General features: G+C 42.2%; 1 protein-coding gene across 1 annotated transcript in view; it reads right to left on the reverse strand.

Moving 5' to 3' along the window:
• Positions 1 to 22,138, reverse strand: part of KYNU (kynureninase) — a gene marked incomplete at its 3' end in the record, with an annotated part of 64,384 nt that overhangs the window by 38,334 nt on the left and 3,912 nt on the right. The window contains exons 2-5 of the mRNA XM_082483564.1: positions 21,131 to 21,320; positions 14,443 to 14,563; positions 7,591 to 7,673; positions 1,251 to 1,312 (exon numbers count right to left, since the gene is read on the reverse strand). Of these exons, the coding sequence (XP_082339690.1) occupies positions 1,251 to 1,312; positions 7,591 to 7,673; positions 14,443 to 14,563; positions 21,131 to 21,299 (435 nt within the window). The 5' untranslated portion in view covers positions 21,300 to 21,320. The remainder of the gene's footprint in view (positions 1 to 1,250; positions 1,313 to 7,590; positions 7,674 to 14,442; positions 14,564 to 21,130; positions 21,321 to 22,138) is intronic.

Raw genomic sequence — 22,138 nt, forward strand, 5'->3', positions numbered from 1 at the left:
GTATTTCATATATCCATAACAAAGGCCACAGAAATCCAGCAGTGAAAACTCGCAGTTACAGAAATCGATGGCAAAGCTTTGACTGCGGCCAGGGAAGCTGGGATTTCACCCGGCTTCATCCCACAAGCAAAAGCAGCAGCTGAAGAGTAACGAACAGTGCAAAGGAATTGCATTTCCATGCCTGCCCTAAACCATAAGTTATTTAATCCTCCCCTCCTCTGAAGTAAGCCTGACCGAAGGACTAAGCCTCCTGCAAAGACCTCACTCTCAACCATCTCACCGTCTGTGGGTGAATGGTCTTTCCTTCTCAGCTCCTTGCCTGGAGGCAAGTTGGGTTTGTCATCATCCTGAGAGGAGTAGGAGGAGACTTCCAAGCCCTCCCGCTCATGCTAGCAGTGGTTACACAGGGCTCAGCGCGGGCTGTGTGCCCGAGCAGGTTGGCACAAGCCTGGCTGCGTTACACCTAACTCGGGGCAGAGCAGCCACGTAAACCGGCTGGTACTCAGCCCCATCCTGTCCAGCTTCGGGTTTCCTTATTTAACAAAGGTCAGAGACAATGTTACAGAGGAGCGGATCCGAGTGATAAATCTTTTTGTGTGAACCACCCAAAATGAAGCTTCATGTCCTCATTCAGTTGAGCCAAACCTTTGGAAATACTAGAGAACCAGAGCCGGGCTGCAAGTAACCACAGAGACCTGCGCATAAGGGAAACCACATTCAGGGCCACTACGTCATAAAATTCCAAATCAGATGCTTTACCACATTTTAGGCCTATATAAAACAGCATAACTCAAAAAGCCGTCTCTCGTATGAAACTGCATTTTAAGCTTGACGGCAATTACAGCTTTGTCTTGGTCACAGTTGAGCTCTTGTTTCTTAAACTTTGAAATTTGTGTGAAACTCGAGAACTTATTTGTAAATGTTTCTTTAATAATAAGGTCTCCTTTCTGAGGACTGACAGGCAGCACATGCAAGAACTTTGAGAAGTTCTCAAAGTACAAAGTTCTTCAAAGTACAGAGTCTTTGAAAATATTTCTCTGTCCAGTTTTTCTGCTTAATATTAAGCGGAGCCAGGTCTTGCACAAACCAATGCATCAAACAAGGTACAACTCCCAGGGCTTAAGAAAAGTTAGGCTGTCATCCACTGCTATCTTGATGAGGTCCTCAGGAAACATTTTGCTTATATTCACAAAGAAAGGAAATAAAAATATTTGTTGCCACAACATCAAATAAGTATCATAAAAACATACCATCTGGAGGTGCAAGTTAACAGTTAGGCCATTCATTAGGGCTACTTCATGTCTTTGGGCCCCTGAAATAATAACAATAATTACAAAAAAAAAAAAAACTGGTTAGGGTTTTTCTTTATAATTGCAGAGAAACCTAGTACAGAGTTGAGAAAAAAGTATGTTTTTGGTCAATGTCTCTCTAAAGTCTGGAAAGTAAACAAACGTTTGAGGTGTCATCACAGTGAAGTAAAAAGATTTCTTGTCTGACTCACTACACCACACTGGCAGGAAAATATTTATTTTTTCAGGTCAGCCTCAGAAAACACAAAACAATGAAGTATTTCCATTTCCCGGCAAGCCACCAGTGGATTTATTATCATTAGTACCTCAGACAAAAATCAGGTCAGAAGACTTTGTAAAGCAAGACTTGCAGGCTTATTTTTGTCATAAGTTTATATGTAAAGCAAGTCAGAAAACATACTGAGACAATCATCTATTTTAAGTGGTTACTATAATGTCAAGCTAAATCTCATCCTTAATTAAAAAAAAACAAAACAAGCAAAATTAGCCTATTGAATATAACAGACCATTATTAATGCTGCAAATGAGGAAGAAGCCATACCCACACAGCTCCAAGGAGGCTAATAACAGATGCCTTTTGGCTACAGCTAATCACGGGCAGAGCTAATGGAGTAACGACTAATTGTTATTACAAAGTATTTAGTAACAAATTCTCGAACCCTTATCAACCACTGGTGAAAGGTTGCAGGCAGGATGAGGGACTGCGTGTTGGGCAGGCGCCACTGAGATATGGAGAAAATCAATTCCTGTTTCTTTCCGTTTTGCCTGATGTCAGTTGTTGAAAAGCAGTAATTCACCCTTGACACAAATCAGTGCTTGGAGAGTCGTCTTCAGCTGGATGATGGGCTCGTGCACCTTGCCCTAGTCATCACCCCAGAAGTGGAGTTGGACGACGATGGAAAGAGGTTGCAGACAGAGAGGGATGAAGACAAGTGTAAGCAGGCAAGGAGGGCAACAGCCACCCTTGAGATCGATAAAGAAGAAAGGAAAACATGATGTTAGGGTAAAAAGGGTAAGGGGGGTCACAAGAAACAGAGAGGCGAATCCTGGTTTTCTCCTGTCCCTGCCTTGGAGGGCACACAAGGTCCCAACCAACACAAGGGAAAGGCACCAAGAGCACTGAGACACTGCCACCATATCCCACAGAGTTTAGGTTCATGGAGCTATTACTTTGCAAGCCGAGGAAAAAAACAGAACCATGGGTTGAACTCGATACAAGGAGATATAGCCAAAGAACATGGAAATCTGTAACCAAGAAGGGGTTATTCATAAATCTTTGCCAAGAAAGCCTCAGCTTCTAGCACCGCAGAAAAAGCCAAGAACCATTGTGATTGAGTTATTCAAGGGCTTTTATTCATATTGCTGAAATCATAGAATGGTTTGGGTTGGAAGGAACCTTGAAGATCATCGAGCTCCAACCCCCCTGCCATAGGCAGGGACACCTCCCACTAGAAATCTCCAGGGACTGAACAGGAAGATTTGTTAATAGTTGGCAGTCACTCTGGAGGACCTGTCCAGGGGATGAGCCAGGAGGAAAAAGAAATGTCGTGAATAAGTTCCCTCCTTCAGACACCAGGAACATCATCAAGTTTGGGGGAAGAAATACAAGTAACCCTAGTTCTTCATAGGGAAAAATAAGCTCTTTTCCTCACTTAAGATCCTCTCCTTTGCTTTCTTTTCTTCCCTCTGATAGCATTGTATCTGCCGGCTTCATGCTGCTGAAAGAGGTCACCTTGCGGCTGTTCCATTGCAGATACAGAAGACAGCTAGAGAGAGTGATTGCAGCTCAAAACAGTATTATTTTCAGTCTTAATATTTCTATGGAACTCTTGAGGCTGAAAAAAGGGAGAGCATCAGGAAATGGTATTGTTCTTATTTCTCCCTCTGCTCCTTCCATGAAATCTGCGGCTTTCACAGCACATTCTGCACGAGCAATCTTGTGCCTGCTGTACCGTTTCCGTATAAAACAAATGGTTAATCTGTAGATCACTTTTAGCTGCGTGCTAGCATCCCAAATTAAATATGACACTACATTTGTCATGTAAGTCTTGGTCTTCCGTAAATTATATATTTATTAAAAGCTTTCCATTATTGAATTTCATGCCCACAAAACAAACCTCATCCGTGTCATTGGAAAACTGTTATCCTTTATAACCTGCACTGCGTTTCAGAAAGCAACCTTTCTATGATCCAATTAACCTATTACAATATTCAAAGACCCGGCACACAGGAGACAAAATTATGTTTGCTTTCTTTATTTCCTAACTTTATACCATATCTCCGAGACAGGCTAAAACCTGTATGTTCTGCTTGATAAATCTCCTCTTTAATAAAAGGAAGCAGCATTTGCAAAGTACAACTTCAGAGACAATTATGATTGCGTTAGGCAGACACTGCCATCCTTCTCCTCTCTGACTGCAGTGGGAGTCTGATCCTCACCAGAGTAAGTAAAAAGCATTTGTGACATGACTGAAAAAAGGCTGAGGCCCCCAATTCTGAAAACAGTTTGGTTATTTCAAATAATCCTTATCACTCAAAGTCACTACAAATCTGCTCAGCATTCACTCTTCCCTCAACAGAGACCTGCCAGAGCACATTGTGCAGCAGCAGCCATACAGTTAATCTTGTTCCATCAGAAGGTGATCCTGCCAAGGTTGTAATGTTTTAATAAAGTCTGGTAGGAGAAACCGAGATTACCGTCACCACCGTTATGCCACTCGGCGTGAGCATAGAAAAAAAGCTTTGGCCTCCACTGACCTTGACTTTGCATTTCACAACGTATTTACTACTGTAACTTTCACTGAACACGAAAATGTGACTGCATTTAATAAGCAAGGTGTTATAGCACTATAAACCATTAAACGGACAAAGATATTTTACAGTCTTTAGTCCAGTCCTGAATAAATCTCACCAAATAACTTTTACTTACTTACTATTACTTAGAGTCAGAAATAACAATTCTGCCTCCTCCTCCTCCATATCATATTCAATATTGAATAAAAAACAGGGTAAGATTCTGTTTATGTTCTTACATTAAATTCACTAAAAAGAGAAATTCAAAATTCACTCAACTCATACATTCTCAGTATTACAACTTGATGGAAAACAGTACGTAATCATAAATACCACATTGGTAAAGAGCATTTTAACATAACATTTTTTTGGCATTTATTCACTTTGCCTTTTCACTATTACCTGCAATTTTAAAAATCAGAATTTATTACAATGCAACCATTATTTGGGAAATATTAATTAATTTGCATTCTAAGAACGGCTCACCTAGGTCCTGAAAAAAGCTATGAGGATATTACATAAATAAAACCCTGCTGGCACATGAATTTGAGAACCAGATTTGAGCCCAAACCACATTTTATAGTTCAATTAAACAAAGCCCCAAAAATCCTAGAGAATGAAACCCAAACTGATAATATGTTGACATGCACTTTACTGTTGAGGAGAACAACAGACTATGAAACTCTTCCCAGTAAAACATTTTAAAAACAAAAGTAGGTTAATGGTAGGGTCACCTCAGTCATAATTTTTGTAGAAAACTTTACAATATACCTTCAAAATGAATAAAATTGTAATAAGTTCAGTGTAGTCCAGCCATTGTGATAAATAAAAAATAAAATAAAAATAAAATAAAATAAAAAAAACACTAGTGTCATATAAAGTCTGGAAAAGAAAAGAAAAATAAGGAGACTGACAAGCAATTACATGAAGTTTAAGCAAAGCTCTCATTTCCCTCTCCTTAAACCCAGAATATGTCTTTTAGTTAAACAAATATTAATACACACTGAGCTGGCAGCCTCTACAAGACAGATGGCTAAGGGAAAAAAAGTCCCAGCCTGACTCTCTGCTTTCCGCAGTGACTCTTAACCTAAAGCTGAGACCCAACTGACCCCGGCACCAGCAGGAGGTCAGTGCTCAGCCTGCCCCTACACCCTGCAGGGAGGTCACAGGGGCCCACGGTTTGCAGAGCAGTGGCCAACATTCACAGAAGGTGATGCAGAGAAGCAGGAGAGTTCAGGTGCTTCAGGCCACCCTTTGGGGCATCTTGGCTCTCTCTCCTGGTTATATGAAGAGCATCAATGGTCTTATCTTGTTACTTTACTTATTTAGGTCCCAGAAAGAATGTAGTTTGACTACTCTACTATGAAGATGATCAAGAGACTGGAGCATCTCTCAGATGAGGAAAGGCTGAGAGACCTGGGTGCGTTTAGCCTGGATAAGAGAAGACTGAGAGGGGATCTCATCAATGCTTATAAACGTCTAAAGGGCGGGTGTCAAGAGGATGGGGCCAGGCTCTTTTCAGTGATTCCCAGCAACAGGACAAGGGGCAACGGGCACAAACTGGAACACAAGAAATTCCATCTTCAACATGAGGAAACACTTCTTTCCTGTGAGGGTGGCAGAGCACTGGCACAGGCTGCCCAGAGAGGTGGGGGAGTCTCCCACACTGGAGATATTCCAAATGCACCTGGATGTGTTCCTGTGCAACCTGCTGTAGGTGACCCTGCTCTGGCAGGGGGGGCAGACTGGATGATCTCTGAAGGTCCCTTCCATACCTGACCATTCTGTGATTCTGTGATACTCTCCCATTCTCATACAACGGAAGAGAAATTCTCTGCTCTCCAGTTAACTAAATTCAAGATTTACAAGCCCTTACTATGCATAGGGCTAGTTGTGTGACAAGTCACATTTCCCCACCTGCCCACAGCTTCCCAGTTACACCCTACCAGAATGAGAACATCCACTTGCCAGGAAAGATTGGTCAAACTAGAGAAATTCCTAAATGAGCTGTGTTCAGCATTTCAACACCCTCCATTCCTTTACATTCTCACATTTTTATGTTCTATGATAGTTAATGAATGAATGTACTGAGCTTGCCCTTGAACATAGTGAAAACAAGAAAAGTCATTTCTTAACCTCCTGAGTGATACTGAGGTACTACAATTGCAATTTCCAAAATCAGAACAACCAATCTGCATTTTGGGTTTTATTTCATTCTGCAGATGAGATCGCTCCACATAGCCCAGTGGAGACACGCTCATATTTATGTTATCTTAGGGCTTACATCATGGATAGACCAACTACAACAATTTTCTTATATTTGTTCTCTTCTAATAATAATGTCCAGTATTTTAGCTACTTGGAAACTTCATTAAGAAGTCAGGAAGTGACTGTATTTATAGATATATAAATAAACTTGTCATGAAACATTCCTTAATGTGTTTGTTTCCAGTTGTTCAGACCCCATTTGCTTCTCTTGAAGGAGAAAAACCATAACTTTCTCATTGAACACCTGTCTATAGTTGGAGGAGAAATTACAAGACAATACAGTAGGTCGACTTAACTGTAATATTTTTCCTTAGTGAAGGCACAAATGAACACTTGATAATTCAGTTCAGACAGTCAATATCGACAGCTAGATTGAAATAGTGGCCAAATCTCACTAAAATCTACTAACCTGGCCTTGACAATGGTTATAAGGGTTGGGGAGAAAAAGGGTCTGTGAGAAACCCTGCCAAGATCACTTCTCTTCCCCCTTCTGACAGCAACAACTCTGAAGGAAATCCCAGTGAAAGATTATTTCAGCAGCTACACCCATGTTAGAGTAATAGGCGATAGAGGAAATTTGCATTCAGACTCAGACGGCTGCTTTCCTGGCTGGCAAACTCACCAGGCGAAGTCTCCGGGGCTCCTTCTCAATCTCCAGAATAACCAGATGCATTTACTGCCAAGGTCCTGCGGCACTGCAGATTCCTCAAGGGGTACAGCAGGGTAATGGGAACTTACAAATAGCAGGTCCTGCCCCAATTATCTGCTTCATTGACATAAGCAGTTCTCAAATATGAGGCTGGATTTAGTGGCAGGGAAAGGAGGAAAAGCAGAAAATGTCTAGATGGAAAAGGGGAAAGTTCATCGGTTCAATTCTAGGAGAGAAACTGAGAATCTGTAATGCCGAGTGCCCTTTAAAAGGGCTTCACGTGTTAGACCAAGTGGTTTACGATGCTCCAAGAAACCCTTTGCTGCCATTAGCTTCATCATATGCATATGCTCATATATTATCTCATACATTCATCTCTGATATCACTTGCAGCCTTAAAATAAAATGTTAGTCTATGCACAAGGCAGTCAGAAAAAACTACTTTAAAACAAAATAATGCATGGGACTAAATTCCGGTTACAGAGTTTCAGAACTTTCAATCTTAAATGAAAAAAAAAAAAAAATGTTGTCATTTCTAGAGAAAGATTTTTCCCCGCAGTTCACACCTACCAACCAGCTCAGCCATCAGGTCCAGGATGCACTCGTCTGCCAAAGCCCACGGGCGCTGACCATTGAAGTGTCCATGGACACCTCTGAAAAGGAAGAGGAAAACAATGAAAACATATGTGGTTCCCTTTGGATCAGCACTAAGAAATGTACCTGATTGGGAGACCCCACACCCGGAGGAGGAGACTCGCCTAAGCTGAGCACGGCGCTGCTATCGTGCCATTAAAGCTCGTAGCAAATGCAGTGCGTTTGTTGGTTTCTGTCAGTTTTTCAGTTGCTTGAAAACCATTTATTTTGGCCCCCAAAATTCCTTTAGAAATCCCTCAGAATTTCTTTTTCACAAGCCCTCGGGAAGTGGCTGGAGGGGCACAATAAGCCTCCGGGCACGGGCACGCTGGGAAAGGGCACGGTGGTGCGGGGTGCAGGATGGCATCCCCCCGACCCCAGCTCATAAACCACACCGAGAGCAGAGGTCGCCCTGCAGAGTTACTCCGCCTCCGTTTCCAGCTGAACGTCGTACGGTGCAGGGGATGGCAGACTTGAATACTGCCTTGCTCCCGGACAGAAATATTTCTTGTCGCAAACAATTTCTGTCCTCCTGAATCTCCTGTCTGAACTCACCCTTCTGCATAAACCAGGAGGTACTTAATGTATATGCAGGGGAGCACCTGCCCAAACAGAGCTGCTTGCTAATTTTTATTGCTTCTCTTCTCCCTGCCAAATTGTTCCAGATCTAAGTGTGCGCAAAGCCTTTCGGTTTGACAGAGGACATTTAAAAACTTTATTTCGCAAACTGTTCCTGTCTACAGTGGATCATACGGGCACCGTGAACCTGAATGCATCGCTACTCTGAGGTGACAGGTATGTACGTTCAGTTCTGGATTAAGTGCTCTGAACTAATTTTTGCTTCGAATGTGACAGAGAAGTAAACCTCTAAGGTAGCCACCATGCATATATAAATAAAAAGTTGCAAAGTTTCTTAAACGTGGGGTATGGAGTGCACAGATTTAAATGCAAACGAAGGCAGATTGAGAAAAGTAATAATGGTGCTAATCCAGGGGAACGTTGCTCTGGGCGATTTTCATATTTGCTGAGCACCACGGGGTACTTGTGGAGTCGGAAATGCCAGGCTGCGTGCGGCAGAGGCAAACCAAGTATAAAGCTGTTTCAAACCAGGGACAAAGCCAGTAGGAAATAGGGTAGAGAGCAAAAGAGCCCTAAAAGCTGTGAAGAAAGGAAGAAAAAAATAAAAGAAAAAAAAAAGAGAACAAGTACTAAACCTTTTAAAGAACAGGCCCACAACGTTCACTCAAAATCATGAGAAGACGCCTAGCAGGTGAAGAGGTGAGAAAGGAGAGAGCACGAGACACTACCAGCTAGTCCCCCATGCTTAAGGCTATTTAAAAGATTGGTTTTCCCTATCCACCTCCTACTTTTCCTTCTCAGGTAGAATTTCACTCTGTCTCCCACACGAATTACCTGGTTGTTTTACAGTCAGACCCTTTCTGATTGACTTGGGTCTAATTCCTGCCTCCTAGGAGTATTTCCAAAACAACCACAGTCCTAAAGAAAAGAACTGCTGCAAAAAAAAAAAAGCACAATTTGTCTTAACCGTTTCATGCTTCTTATCTTTGCGAAATACCATTTGCTTTTGGATTAGTTCAGGTCAACGGCTGAAGGAGGGCACAGGAACAACTGAACATCTCTTACGGATAAAATAACCTCCCTGTGTTCAACGAGTCCAACCCCACACAGACGACAAGGAGGACCCCGATCCCTAGTTTGGACGAAGTCGCTGTACACTAGCGGACCACTTTTCTCCGTTTTAGAATTGCTGTCTGATGAGACCTTGACGGCAGAAAGCGGGCAGTGTGAAATAGCGCTCATTTACAAGAAGATTTTATAGAAGAGGAACAAAGGCACTAGGCGGGTAGGGCAGAAAATGCGGTAAGGGGCAGGATGAGTGCTAAAAGTTCCTCCCCTCTATTGGACTATAATGCAGCTGCATTCCCTGAAGACAGTCGTATATATTTCACAAACAGCAAGACGTGTATTGCTAATTTGCCTTCTTATTCCTAACGGTAATATAGTGATCAAGGGACTGTGGGATAATACAGACTGTTAAAATAAAAAAGCCCGAAGATTTTCAGTGGCTCCCAGCCCAAGGGGATCTCTATTTCTGAAAGAGGATAGCGAACATAATAAGAGGGGGAAAAGAAGCCCGAACCACCTATGGGATTCACTTTCATTAGCTTTCTCTGATTTTTATAGCCATTAGTGTCCTTCTAATGGGAATTTACTGATGAAAGCTCTCTCCAGCACACAGGACTAACAAAATTTCAGAATAAATTTCCAAGTTATCATGAAAAGAGATATGAGATTTTGGGCATGAGAATATTTTATTTTGAGAAGAAAACATGGAAATTTAAGTATATTGAAAGGGGGGAGAGCCAGCATTAATTATTATTCATATTATTATTATTATTATGGCACAGCTTACAGCTTGCCTCCCTCTTGATGGCCAATATAAATGCCAAGAGACAAAAATTATTGCAGCGAAAATGGTAGTTAAAGGCAGATTCTTGGACCCTTTTTTTATTTTAATCACATGAAACTCTGTAGCCTTTGCTGATGGCACAATACATCCTATTACACTTAGGTTGTAAAATTCTGTGCTCTGCCTCAGAGAATTTATATCTCTGTATATTATGCCACCCCTCTCAGCTCTGGTAGGCACTGGGGGTAATAATCTTTAAGGACACAACTGCAGTGCTTCTGGCATTCCCCTCATACACCGATAGCCCACGTCCCGTTTTGTTTCCACCGTACCCTAGGTAGCAAGAGAGATTTAAATCAAGGTACCCAAATTAATGAATACCAAATGTGGCCCATCAAATCATAAAGCATCATACAAACAGAACAATTTCTTAAACTACCGTGAGAGTTTCTCATTGCGCAAATTAATTTTTAGTCGGTTACCATTTTATTTTCAATTTGGCAAGAAATCATGATGCCACATTTTATTCGCTGAGGTCTGGTTGATTTAAAGCTTGCTAGGGGAGCTAGAAACACATTTTCTGATACGATCCCAGGGTTTCAAAGGCGGTAACAAAAGGGATTTAAATGAATTGCCAGTTTCAGGAATCTTCTGCACTCATCCGAATCTTGTTCAAGTGGAAATTTCCTTCTTGCTTCTTTGCCAAAAATGATGCAAGGTATTTAACGAGCCAACACAGACTCTAAAGTTTGACGACGGTTTCAAGCAAAGAAATAGCCAGAAGAAAGGAAGACATGTCCAAAGAAAAAGAACCGTATGGAGCAGTAGATTGAAGTCAAAACTAAAAACCCCAGGGCATTAAACCAGGCGTTTACAGCTCTAACACACAACCTGCCGAAAGGCACAAAGCAGAGATGAATCGTGCCGAATGGCAGGAGAAGTGGGTCTCTCAAGCAGAATATGACTGAGCCCCTCCAAGCTGCACTGCCGCTTGCAGGACTGTTATATCTTGCAGATTTAGTTCAGCACATAGAACCAAAGATACCTTTTGACTCACCGAAAACAGCCCTTAGCTACCAGGGGTACTATACTCTAAAGCCTTCCACAGACTTGGATGTTTTCTCTACTATATTCATGTCAGAAGCTTGTTGCCAGACTGCTTCAATGTTTAGAAGTATATACACATATCTAGTTTCTAACCTCAATTTATTAATTCCTAGTTTATATTTACTGTGCCAGCAATGTTATTTCAGATAAGTGGCTCCTTTTCCCCTCCCTATGCTTACCCCTTGATGCATTCACAAGAGAACAATCATTTTTTCCTCTCAGTCTTCATTTTGCTCAGCTGAAAATCTCCAGTCCTCGAGACTTCCATTCAGCGGGGTCTCCACTCCCCAGTCACCCTACCAGCCCTTCGCAAGAGCATAGCAACGGGCTACGGCAGACTCCCTTCTGCTTTAATAGTTCCACTTCAATGAGTTACTCGGACGCATGAGACTTTGCCCGCTGCAGCGAGTATGTTCACATGCAATAATGATTTTGTAAAATATATCAGTTGCTTAAACAGTTGTGGCAGGGGAAAAGGGAAAACAAGACACTGCAAAGCACCTATTGGCCTTCGTCCAACCGAACAAGTCGCTTCAATGTTGGCCTTTTAGATTCAAAAAAAATGGATTATTGGCTACTCTAGGCTAAGCATGGAAGAGACAACTCTTCGTTCCTTTTTGCCCCTCATTCAGTAAATCTTGGATTTAGCTGAAATCAAAGCAGAAAGAAAGATGAAGTCTCAAAGGCTCTTTTTCAATCCATACTAAGAATGCCAGTGGCTTGAACTTGTGGTCTTTATAAATTAGCATAAAAAAGAGGACCAAGGAACGTGGAAAGAAAGAATACAAAACCAGAACAGGTATGTGGGAGGCAGATGTAAGAGCAGAAAGCTATAACACACCATTTAAAGGCAGGGAGGGAAAAAAGAAAAAAAAAAAAAAAGGACAGTGACACTGCAAGAGGTAACACAAGAAAGAAATGCATGAAAAGGCCTCTTTCTCTCCAGGCCTTACTCTAATGAGTTGCCATCACCACACAGAGCTAAAGCCACCAGCTTCCCTGCCCTTGACAACAGCAACCAGGTGATCTTCCTTTTCACTCTTGCCATCAGCTACAAACAGGGAAAACCATTAAAGTAGACAAATATAGTAGCTATTTGAGATGAGTCCCAAGACACAATAAACAGAAAAGGCAATAAACCCATTTATAAGAGAGTCAGAATCTATATCATTGCTGACTTGAAGGATGTACCTAATTTGCATGCCATTTCTTAGATTCTCACGATTTACCTAAGCCACAGCCACTGAATTCCAAATTGTGCCGACACACAAGCCATTGAACAGGCTTTGGCTGGTAACAGCCACTACCTTAAACTGGATTTTGCTAAGCTGACCTTGGCGGCTGGAATAAAAACATCCATTTGTGCATCTCCAACCACGTATTTCTTTTGCAGCCCCCAGCACCCGATCCCACCCAGCAGCTTCTTTAAGCACACATTGCTCTGTTCAAATTTAGCTTGATCTTACCCTGACTCTCTCGCTTGCCTTAGGTACATCTGCAGCTAGCAGGATTTTGTTCTGGGCTTTCGTTGGGTTTAGTTTGGGTTTGTTTTGCTTTGGTTTTTTTTTTTTTTTTTTTAAATTTCTGTTTTATTCTGGGTAAGATGTTTGGGGCCAAGCTGTATTTTTGGCCAACAGCCTTTCTAGATTTGCTCCCTCTCTCCTGATGGCTTAAAACCGTGTTTCCCCCTTAGATACAGCTACGGAAGGCAATTTTGATCTTCTGGAGAAACATGCTGCCTACCCTTTTCTTTCAGGTTTTTATAATCATCAAGAAAAAAAAAAAAATCCTTCACTGTAGCAAAGACATGTAAGAATGGAAGTGAACCAATGAAAAGGTGCAGTGAAGGAGCCGAAATATGTTTGCACTCCCAGTGCATCACTCTAACAGATAAGAATGCTATCTGACTTCTACCTTTTGAAAGAGCTCAGCTGTTTCCCTGATAAAGTGCGATAATCATACAGAAATGGACAGAGTTGCAATTTTTTCAAATGACTGGAGAAAGTGCAGCGCTGTGCTGAATGAATAACCAGGAGGAACGAGTGCTTCCCAAAGTTCCCATTCATTCCCATTCATTCTCAACCTTCTTCTCCCTTATAAGAATACGCGCAATAAATAGGGAACAGTAAACCATTTTTATTAACCCACAGCCTTCATATATGAGCAAGTGAAACAGCAGCTACAGAGCTTTCACATTTACACTGGGAAGTCTCCGTCTAGACCACTTCTACTGAAGCCAGGCTGCCCCGTTAGCAGAATTAGTTTTTCCTCTTCTGTCTCCCCATAGTTCCTCAGGTCTCTCACCATGAAATCGCACCTGTTCCCCTCATATCCCGTACCCTATAAAAGCGTTCCCCTCTCTCCCAGCTCTCTCACTCATCTGGATGTTATATTTCTTTCCTGCCTTCAGCTCCCTGGTTTTTATTTATCTTTTTCCTTTCCCGCTCCAGCTTCCCAGGTAGGTGCTGGACACCTCAAAGCACAGACTCTCCATGGAAACAAAATATAATACAAAAATAAAAAAGCTTTTTTTCCCCCCTATATAACTGAAAGTTTCCCATCTGTTATGATGACAATGCCCCTTTCCTGCAATGCTGAAAGGTGTCCCTTTTTTGTCCTCCTGTCTCTCCTACATCGTCTCCGTTCGGCAGAGCTCGTTGAGATCCACCCTCAGATCCTCACTGAGATGCTCCTGAGAAGACAGGAATGCTGCTTCTTTCTAAATAAAATGAACTTGTCAGGCAGAGACCTGGTTTAAGAGGAGCCAAAAACCTGCCAGTGTTGGCAGCAGCACCACCTGCGCTCGGTGCTATTTCAAGGGGAACTGCCCATTGCAAGGCCTGCAGGGTGAATCACACGCAGTTAAAAATACTAATTAGAAAACCGCAGGGCCTGAAACTGAATTATGTTCACCAGCAAGCAGCAGTAACCAAATGAGCCTGCGTGTCTTGTGTATAAACACACGTAGCGATTGGGTGGGGATGGTTAAACTGTGCAGGTCCTCCAGGTGAGCCAAAGCAGAGCCACCACCCGCAGCACAGGTTGTCACAGCTGGAAGTTTCTCTTTGCCTGTTTTACTGCTCGTATCTTTAAAGGCGATATAAATAGTGCTAGGGAAACACTGAACAAGTTTTACTCCCGGGCTGTGCTGGTTATAACATGCTATTCTTCTATTCAGGCATTTCCAAGGCAGATCCCAAAAGAAAACAAAGTGCTCACCTGAAGCACAGGTTAGCATCTCGTGTACTCACGTTCGAGCCCACTTGTCCAGTTCTTCATCCAAGTAAGTTTTAACTTTTCTTGGCTGGAGCCCGAGAGAATTCCCAGCAAAATATACACAGCTCTCCTCTCCATCCACCAGGCTCAGATCGGCTGCGGAGGGAAACCACAGGAACAACAATCGCGTGGGAGGGAGCACAGCAGGGACAGCACACACAAGTGCATACACACACACGTGTGCCACCACCCAGAGCTCTGCCTGCTCTGCATTTCCCTGGGACACCGTGGTTGCCACGTGTGCATGGAGGTGCCGCATCCTGATCTTCCTCCCAGGACACCACGCAGGTGGCCCTGCAAAGGGCTGGAAGGAGGAAGGCAGCCAGGCAATCGGCAAGTGGTTATTCACCTCGTCCTCCTGCAGTTTTTGGCCAAGTCCACCTATACGTGTTCTGGAGCTAATGTGAGTTCAGGCAGCAGTAAATCCCCAGGTCTCTGGGGCTGTGTGGGAAGCAGCCACTGGCACCGATTTTGTCAAGTGTGTAACCAACAGGGAGTGAATAGGGAGCATTTTCCCTGACCAGGCTATCCACTTTTCTTCCATCATCAATATATTCCTACTCCAAGTTGTGAAACTACTTGAATCGCGCATTTAATAAAAGTTAAGACAAGGTAAATCTGTGTCTTTCATGTAAGTTCTCCCTGCATAATGAAATCGCTATTTAGAAAAAGGCAGTCATTGCACAGAATATTTTAAGGCAGTCTCAAAAGTTCTTGTCCTGTCAGCATATGTTGTGGGCTGTAATTCATGTCATCATCGTCATCTGAGGAGGAGGAAATCTATGTTGACAAATCCTTTCAATGATTAGGAGAAAAGCAAGGCGGTAGAAATTTATAAATAATAGCTCTAGCGAGGTTCTGAACAATCTAATTACCCCGTGTCATCATCTATCAATCCAAATGTTGCCTTTTTCTATTATTTCTCACGTTAGAGATTCTTGGAGGCACAAGTTATGGTGACCTTCTAGAAGGAGTAAATAATTTGCATTCATCTATACATATACTTACAGTACCTCCAAAGCTAACATTACATGCATTTTTGGTAAACATAGTTGATATACCTCAGAAAAAAAGATCAAATGAATGAATACGTTAAGATATGTGCCAGAAACAAATTATAAGATTGCTCTTCTGTCTGTGAAAATTTTATGTTAGGGCTGTAGAAAAATAGATTAGATGCCTGGAAAAGGTCTCTTACTACCTTTTGCACTAACAATTACCAACTTCATGGGACTTCACCAGAAACACATTTTTCAGAAGTATAGACAGCTCGGGTAATTTCTTAATTAAAGCTTTAGAAGCTTTTAAAAAGCATAAGTCAGAGAGCAATTTCAGCCTAATCTGTTTTACAGATACTGTGTCTGTTTTTCATCTCTATTCTAATATGAATGAAAACAGAGAGGCATAAATATTACCCATGCTCCTAAATTGGTTCTATTAACAATTCTTTTCCTATCAAGAAACACAATAATACTGTCTCATTGGGAATAGAGAGACGGATCTTAGCTCAAGCATTTGGAGCTCAATCTCACTAATACTCTTTATACTCCAATCAAGCATTAAAACAGGTAAGGAATTATAAGCAAGTTAGCTTTTCTTGCACCACGGTCCTTTCTAAATAAAAACACCTCTTGGGTCACTGTGGGAGAGAGATGGCATTACCGCTTTGATAAAGTGTAATTTTCTACTTTTGCGCCTCTTACTTTGGATATTCTTTTTTTGGCATGCTATCAACTCTGTAGTGGGCTGTACTCTTTTCCTTTTCACAAAAAGCCCTTTACTTCCCCCTCTTTGACATCATTAAAAGACTCATTTCGGACCACTGCTGCTTCCCAAGCTAGGCTTGTTTTTTGCAGCATCTTTGTCATTTCACAGCTTCTCCTGACCAGCACACCGTTGTGCTCCAACCTTTCCTTGGTCACTGTGATATTCTTTACAGTAGCGCATTTGTTTTTCTAAGACTGGAACTTGTCTTTCCCCAATTTCCTGTGCCCTCATTTCTCACAGTATTGGCCCTTTTTATTTCTGGAGGAGCAGTGGTGGACACACAATATGTATTGAAATAGTCAAATAAGAAATAAGCATAATTGATGAAATAAAGGCTGGTGCAAGCCAAACAGGAGATTGAAATGTGCCCTTAGAGTAGCCTGAATAAAAAAAAGAATACGTGAACAATAATTTACATTAAGATTAATTAGATACATTATTAATTATTCTCACACCTACTCAGAACCGCGTAAACCAGTCAGATCTAATAACATACATTATTTTGCATACCAAATATACCCATTCCTCTACATTAAAGATGTATTTCTATACCTTTTAAACCTCAAAGAAAAAGCAAATTTATTTTCAGAAATACATAGTCCAAACAAAAGGGAAAAATGCAATGTCTTTATTAACCAGAAAGGAAGTACTACATCTTTTTATACATTATCTGAGTCCTATCCCTTGTTGAAGGAGAAAAGATCACTTCTTTCACACCTTCCTATACTTCCCCACAAGCCCTTCAAACAAAGAGCCAGATTTATAAGATTAACCACTACCTTTAACCATCTCTTCAGGGAAATACAGCTCACCCCTTTCACTCTGGGACATCTTTTTATTCCCAAGAAACCCAAATGATGCTCTCTTCCTTTACAAGATGACAAAGCACGAGCCATAGCCTTAATCAGATTGGTGATTTGGCGCCCGACTGCCAACTGCAATCCAGTCCTTCCTAAATCCCCCCAGTGCACGAAAAAGCATTAAGGAGACTTTGTTGTCAGCTCGGAGAAGAGCGAGGAGATCCAAACATTTCTCTAAATCTTCTGCTGTCATCTTTCCCTATTTGCTCACCTGAGCCTCGTCCCTTATGCTTGCACACAAAAACTCAAAGATTTGCCAGGGAGTTAGTCTGCTGGTGGTTGCAACTTGATTGATATAACAAATAAACAGCTGTGGCAGTTTAAACTATTATAATGACTTTCTACATATTTTTATGTACGTCATCTTACCGTTGTCTCCTATAGATGTTCTCATCTGCTTCTTGTAAGGCTTCGCTTTAAAACCTCATTGTAATGTTTTATGTAAATATATAAAGAATATTTGATGGCTAATATCTGTAATGACATTTATCTTCAGAAGCACGTTATCTAGGATCCGCTCCTGCGCTCAGATAAATGTCATGGGAGATCTGTCTCTATGGCATAGGCACACAATGTAAATATATATACATTTACACCCCTGCTGTTTTTCAGCAGGGAAGCTGTTCCTGATGACAGCTGAAGCAGGGAAAAGAGAGACGGGGGAGAAGAGGAGAAAAAAAACCACCTCAATTTGGGAACACAGGAATGATGAGTTCTCTGTGCTGTTCAGCTGGTACTACTTTGTAGTCTGCTTATCTTCCACTAAAAAGTATATATCCACAGTCTCAGGACTAAATATTATAGTAACTGGGGAAAAAAAAACATATGGGTGGTCTTTGGGACTAAATATTATGGTAATTGATAAACAAACAATAACGGAGGTTGGAAAGGAAACAATAAACACTGTCACAGGGGTATCAAAACCTCTGCGTACTTCTCAGAAGAGTCTTTAATCTGAAGCTGCTGAGACACTACGCTGAAAAGTGACCTATCACGTTCTTGAGAGACATTTCACGTGCTGCAGCCAAAGACACGGCTGCAGTCCAGGTGCCCTGGTCAAGCTGGGTTTCAATAGCACAGCCAGATTAAGGGCAGCAGAGCAATGGCCACCTGAGCTCCATTCCAGCATCTTCCCAGCTTCAGAGGGACATTCTGCAGCAGCAGGGCAGCAGATAAAGTGGCTTTGAGTACAGAATAGTCATACCCAAACAAACAGATGGGGTTTAGGAAACCCTCTTAAGCAACCAGGAAAAAAAAATTAAAAAAAAAAATAAAAAAAAAAAAAAAGAATTCTTGGCAGACAGGCTGAGAACACCTCCTCCGTACGGAGGAAGCACCTAGTTTAAATATTTGTAAAGTGTCCAGTTCTGCTCTGAATAATATAAATAGCGAAACTCAAGGATTTAAATATGGGGAAAGGTAAGTCAATACCATCAGTACATAGAGACCTAAGATTTATCATCCCTACGTCCTAAGGACATGAGCAGACTGCATTCCCAACATTCATCTTTGCTAGGCAGAAAGATACTGAAGACAAACATAGTTTCAAAAGATGTCCAGGAATTCAAACAATTGGCACCATTCTCTATCACAGATCTTTACTGGACATAATTTAGTGAATGTACCATCAGTACTGTTCTTTTCAGAAAAATATCTGCAGAAAATTGAATCTGCATTTATTAGGAAATAAAAACATTTTGCAAGAAAGATCTATGACTTTTTTTCCTTTAGAATCATAGAATTGCTGAGGTTGGAAGGGACCTTTAAGATCATCAAGTCCAACCATTAACCTGCCCTGACAAAATCACTTCTAAACCATGTCCCCAAGCACCACATCCACCCTTTTTTTTAAACACCCCCAGGGATGGTAAATCCACCCCCTCCCTGGGCAACCTGTTCCAATGTTTCATAACCCCTTCAGTGAAAAAATGTTTCCTAACATCCAATCTAAACCTCCCCTGACATAACTGGAACCCATTTCCTCTTGTCCTATCACTTGTCACCAGGGAGAGGAGGTCAGCTCCCACCTCTCTACAACCTCCTTTCATGTAGTTGTAGAGGGTGATAAGGTCTCCCCTCAGCCTCCTCTTCTCCAGGCTAAACCACCCCAGTTTCCCCAGTCATTCCTCATAAGACTCATCCTCCAGATCCCCTCACCAGCTTCACTGCCCTTCTCTGGACACACTCCAACACCTCAATGTCCTTCTTGTAGTGAGGGGCCCAAAACTGAGCACAGTACTCGAGGTGGGGTCTCACCAGTATTTAATTTTTAATAGATGCTTTCTGCCAAGACAGAAAAGGACAATGACTATGCCCATGTACGTTCACCATCTAAGGAAATATGCCATTTCTTCAGTGTGCAATGACCAGGGCCTGCAGAGCATGCACAGTTTTGTTCCTCATGTATTTGGTGTGCGAGCTGAAAACAGACCCAGACAGGACATGGGAAGCAGGAGAAGAGCCCAGGACCATGCTATCTCCACAGGTGGGTGCTCCCACCAGGTTTCCCTGCATGATTTTGGCCAGACGCAGTAGCAGTAGTGGGTACAAAAAAAGAAAACCAACAAACAAACATGCAAATGTTTTGTAGTTTTGCTGGGCTGAGAACGATAACCCAAAGCAAATCACAGAATGGTCAGGGTTGGAAGGGCCCTCTGGAGCTCCTCATGTTGAGATGGAGCTTCCTATGTTCAAGTTTGTGCCCATTACCTCTTGTCCTGTCACTGGGCACCACTGAAAAGACTGTTCCAATCCCCCTGGCACCCTCCCTTTAAGGATTTTTAAGCATTAATAAGATCTCCCCCTCAGTCTTTTTTTCTCTAGACTAAAAAGCCCCACGTCCTTCAGCCTTTCCTCATAGGAGAGATGTTCCAATCCCCTCATCATCTCTGTAGCCCTTTGCTGGACCCTCTCCAGCAGATCCCTGTCCTTCCTGAAACAGGGAGCCCAGAACCGGACTCAGTGCCCCAGATGTGGCCTCACCAGGGCAGAGCAGAGGGGGAGAATGACCTCCCTCGACCTGCTGGCCACAGTCTTCTTGATGCCCCCAAGGATGTCATTGGCCTTCTTGGTCACTGGGGCACATTGCTGCCTCATGATCATCCTGTTGCCCACCAGGACTCCCAGGTCCCTTTCCACAGAGCTGCTCTCCAGGAGCTCAGCCCCCACCCTGTACTGGTGCATGGGGTTATTCCTCCCCAGGTGCAGTACCCTACACTTGTCCTTGTTGAATTCCGTAAGGTTCCTCAAAATGCTTCCCTCTAAGCTGGCCAGCCCTCCTGCACACCCCTCCTTGCCTCCCTGCCTGCACACCAGGTCCTCTCCATGACCAGGCATGCCACAGGCTTCCCAAAACAACCTACAGACCAGGAACGAAGCAGAAAAATTTTGAGAACCATTTTGCATGGCTACATGGAAGCCACGTGCGGTTATCTGTTTGTAGGCAATTCATGAGGGAAGTGGGAAAGATCTTCAAATAAAAGATTTCATTATGAATTATTTGCTCAGATCAATTATTTTTTCTAAGGCACAGTCTTCCATTTGGCTTCAGGAAGAGCATCATCTCTACTCCCAGCAGTAAGGCATAAATGTTAATATAATACACGTACCATTTCTTTCATTAACTAAAATAATTGTAACCAGATAGATAATACTATATTATACCAAGGAAGCAACTGCTCTGAACTATTGTAAGCGACATTGCCGTTTCAAACCATTAGATAGAAATTCTTCTGCCTATAATTTTCAATCAGTCACTATATTGTTCAAAGCAGCTGACTGACAGCATAAGCACCGCGTAAGTACTGTATCCTCACATTTTATTCAGGATGGGAACGAGAGCATAAAGCTTTTGGTGCTAGAATAAGCTGATGGATTGATTTAGCAACATCAGGGACGTACTGTGCTCAGATATGACTGCGATCGCTCAATTATCTCATAAGTGACAATAATTTCCAAAGATTTGCGATAAACACATAAAGATGTGAAGCCCCACCCTTCCCCCACCCCGTTCCCCCACCATAATTATAATTCTCACTTGGAGGTAAATCCTTGACTTTTGGGATACAGAAACATTCACGAAGATGCTTTAAGTCATCTTCTTCATCTAAGCGAAGAGCGAGCTTCTTGTCTGTGGGGCTGCAGCCCAGCCGCAAGGCAGTTTGCTCTAAAACAGTTGCTGGTAACACAGGAGAAGATGGATCCATTTTCAGGTCATTCAATTTCACCTTAAAATGAAAAATGCCACCGTTTAACTTCTGCAGTGTGCATATTCACGAGGAGCTGATAAGCAGCCACTAAAGCTGCACCATTCGAGACCCAAACTTACTTGTTTTAAAGCTTTTAATAAGTGAAGTATTTGAATAGAATGGTAAAAATGATAAATTCAAGTACTTCCAAGGCAACATATTGCTGTAAAACCCAAAACCTTCCCCCCCCCCCCCCCCAAATACGATACTCTTCCTTTTTTAAGTTATATCAGCAGCTTCTAAGTTCTCCCAGCAGACCGATGGCAGTGACACACATTGAAGTGTCATTCACAATTTTGAGATCTCAAAACCAGAGGCAGCATTATTGTTTCTGCGGTCTGCGCTCCTAAAAATAGCAGGTTCGCAGCTACACTGAAGTTGTTTCCAGGCTCTGCAACGTTCAGCCTCTTTCAGCTTTGCATTCTTAAAAACAGGAGGGGGTGTTTGTGTACAGCCATGCTCACGTACGAGGGCAGAGTAGGCAGGATGCAGATGGCAGACAAAGGCATCCTTAGAAATGTAGCTTTCAAGACCAGGATCTCGAATTAATATTTCCTTCTAGCTACAAGGAATACACTGGTGTTTCAGTTCCATTTGTCCTGGGAAGGGAGAGAAGCCCGACTCAAGAGGCAAACACGATAGACTACAGTTTTGGGTATTCTGTTAGAAACTATGACTGCAAAATTTACAAGCTCATTGATCTTTGTAAGAAGAATAGTTCTGTAACTGTAACGCTCGGAGACAATAGTGTGTTCAAGACAGCATTTTTGCACTCGGTTTTACAGATCCATTGGCAA

The sequence above is a fragment of the Vanellus vanellus genome (assembly GCF_965231255.1).
Source record: "Vanellus vanellus genome assembly, chromosome: 5".
Classification (NCBI taxonomy): Eukaryota; Metazoa; Chordata; class Aves; order Charadriiformes; family Charadriidae; genus Vanellus; species Vanellus vanellus.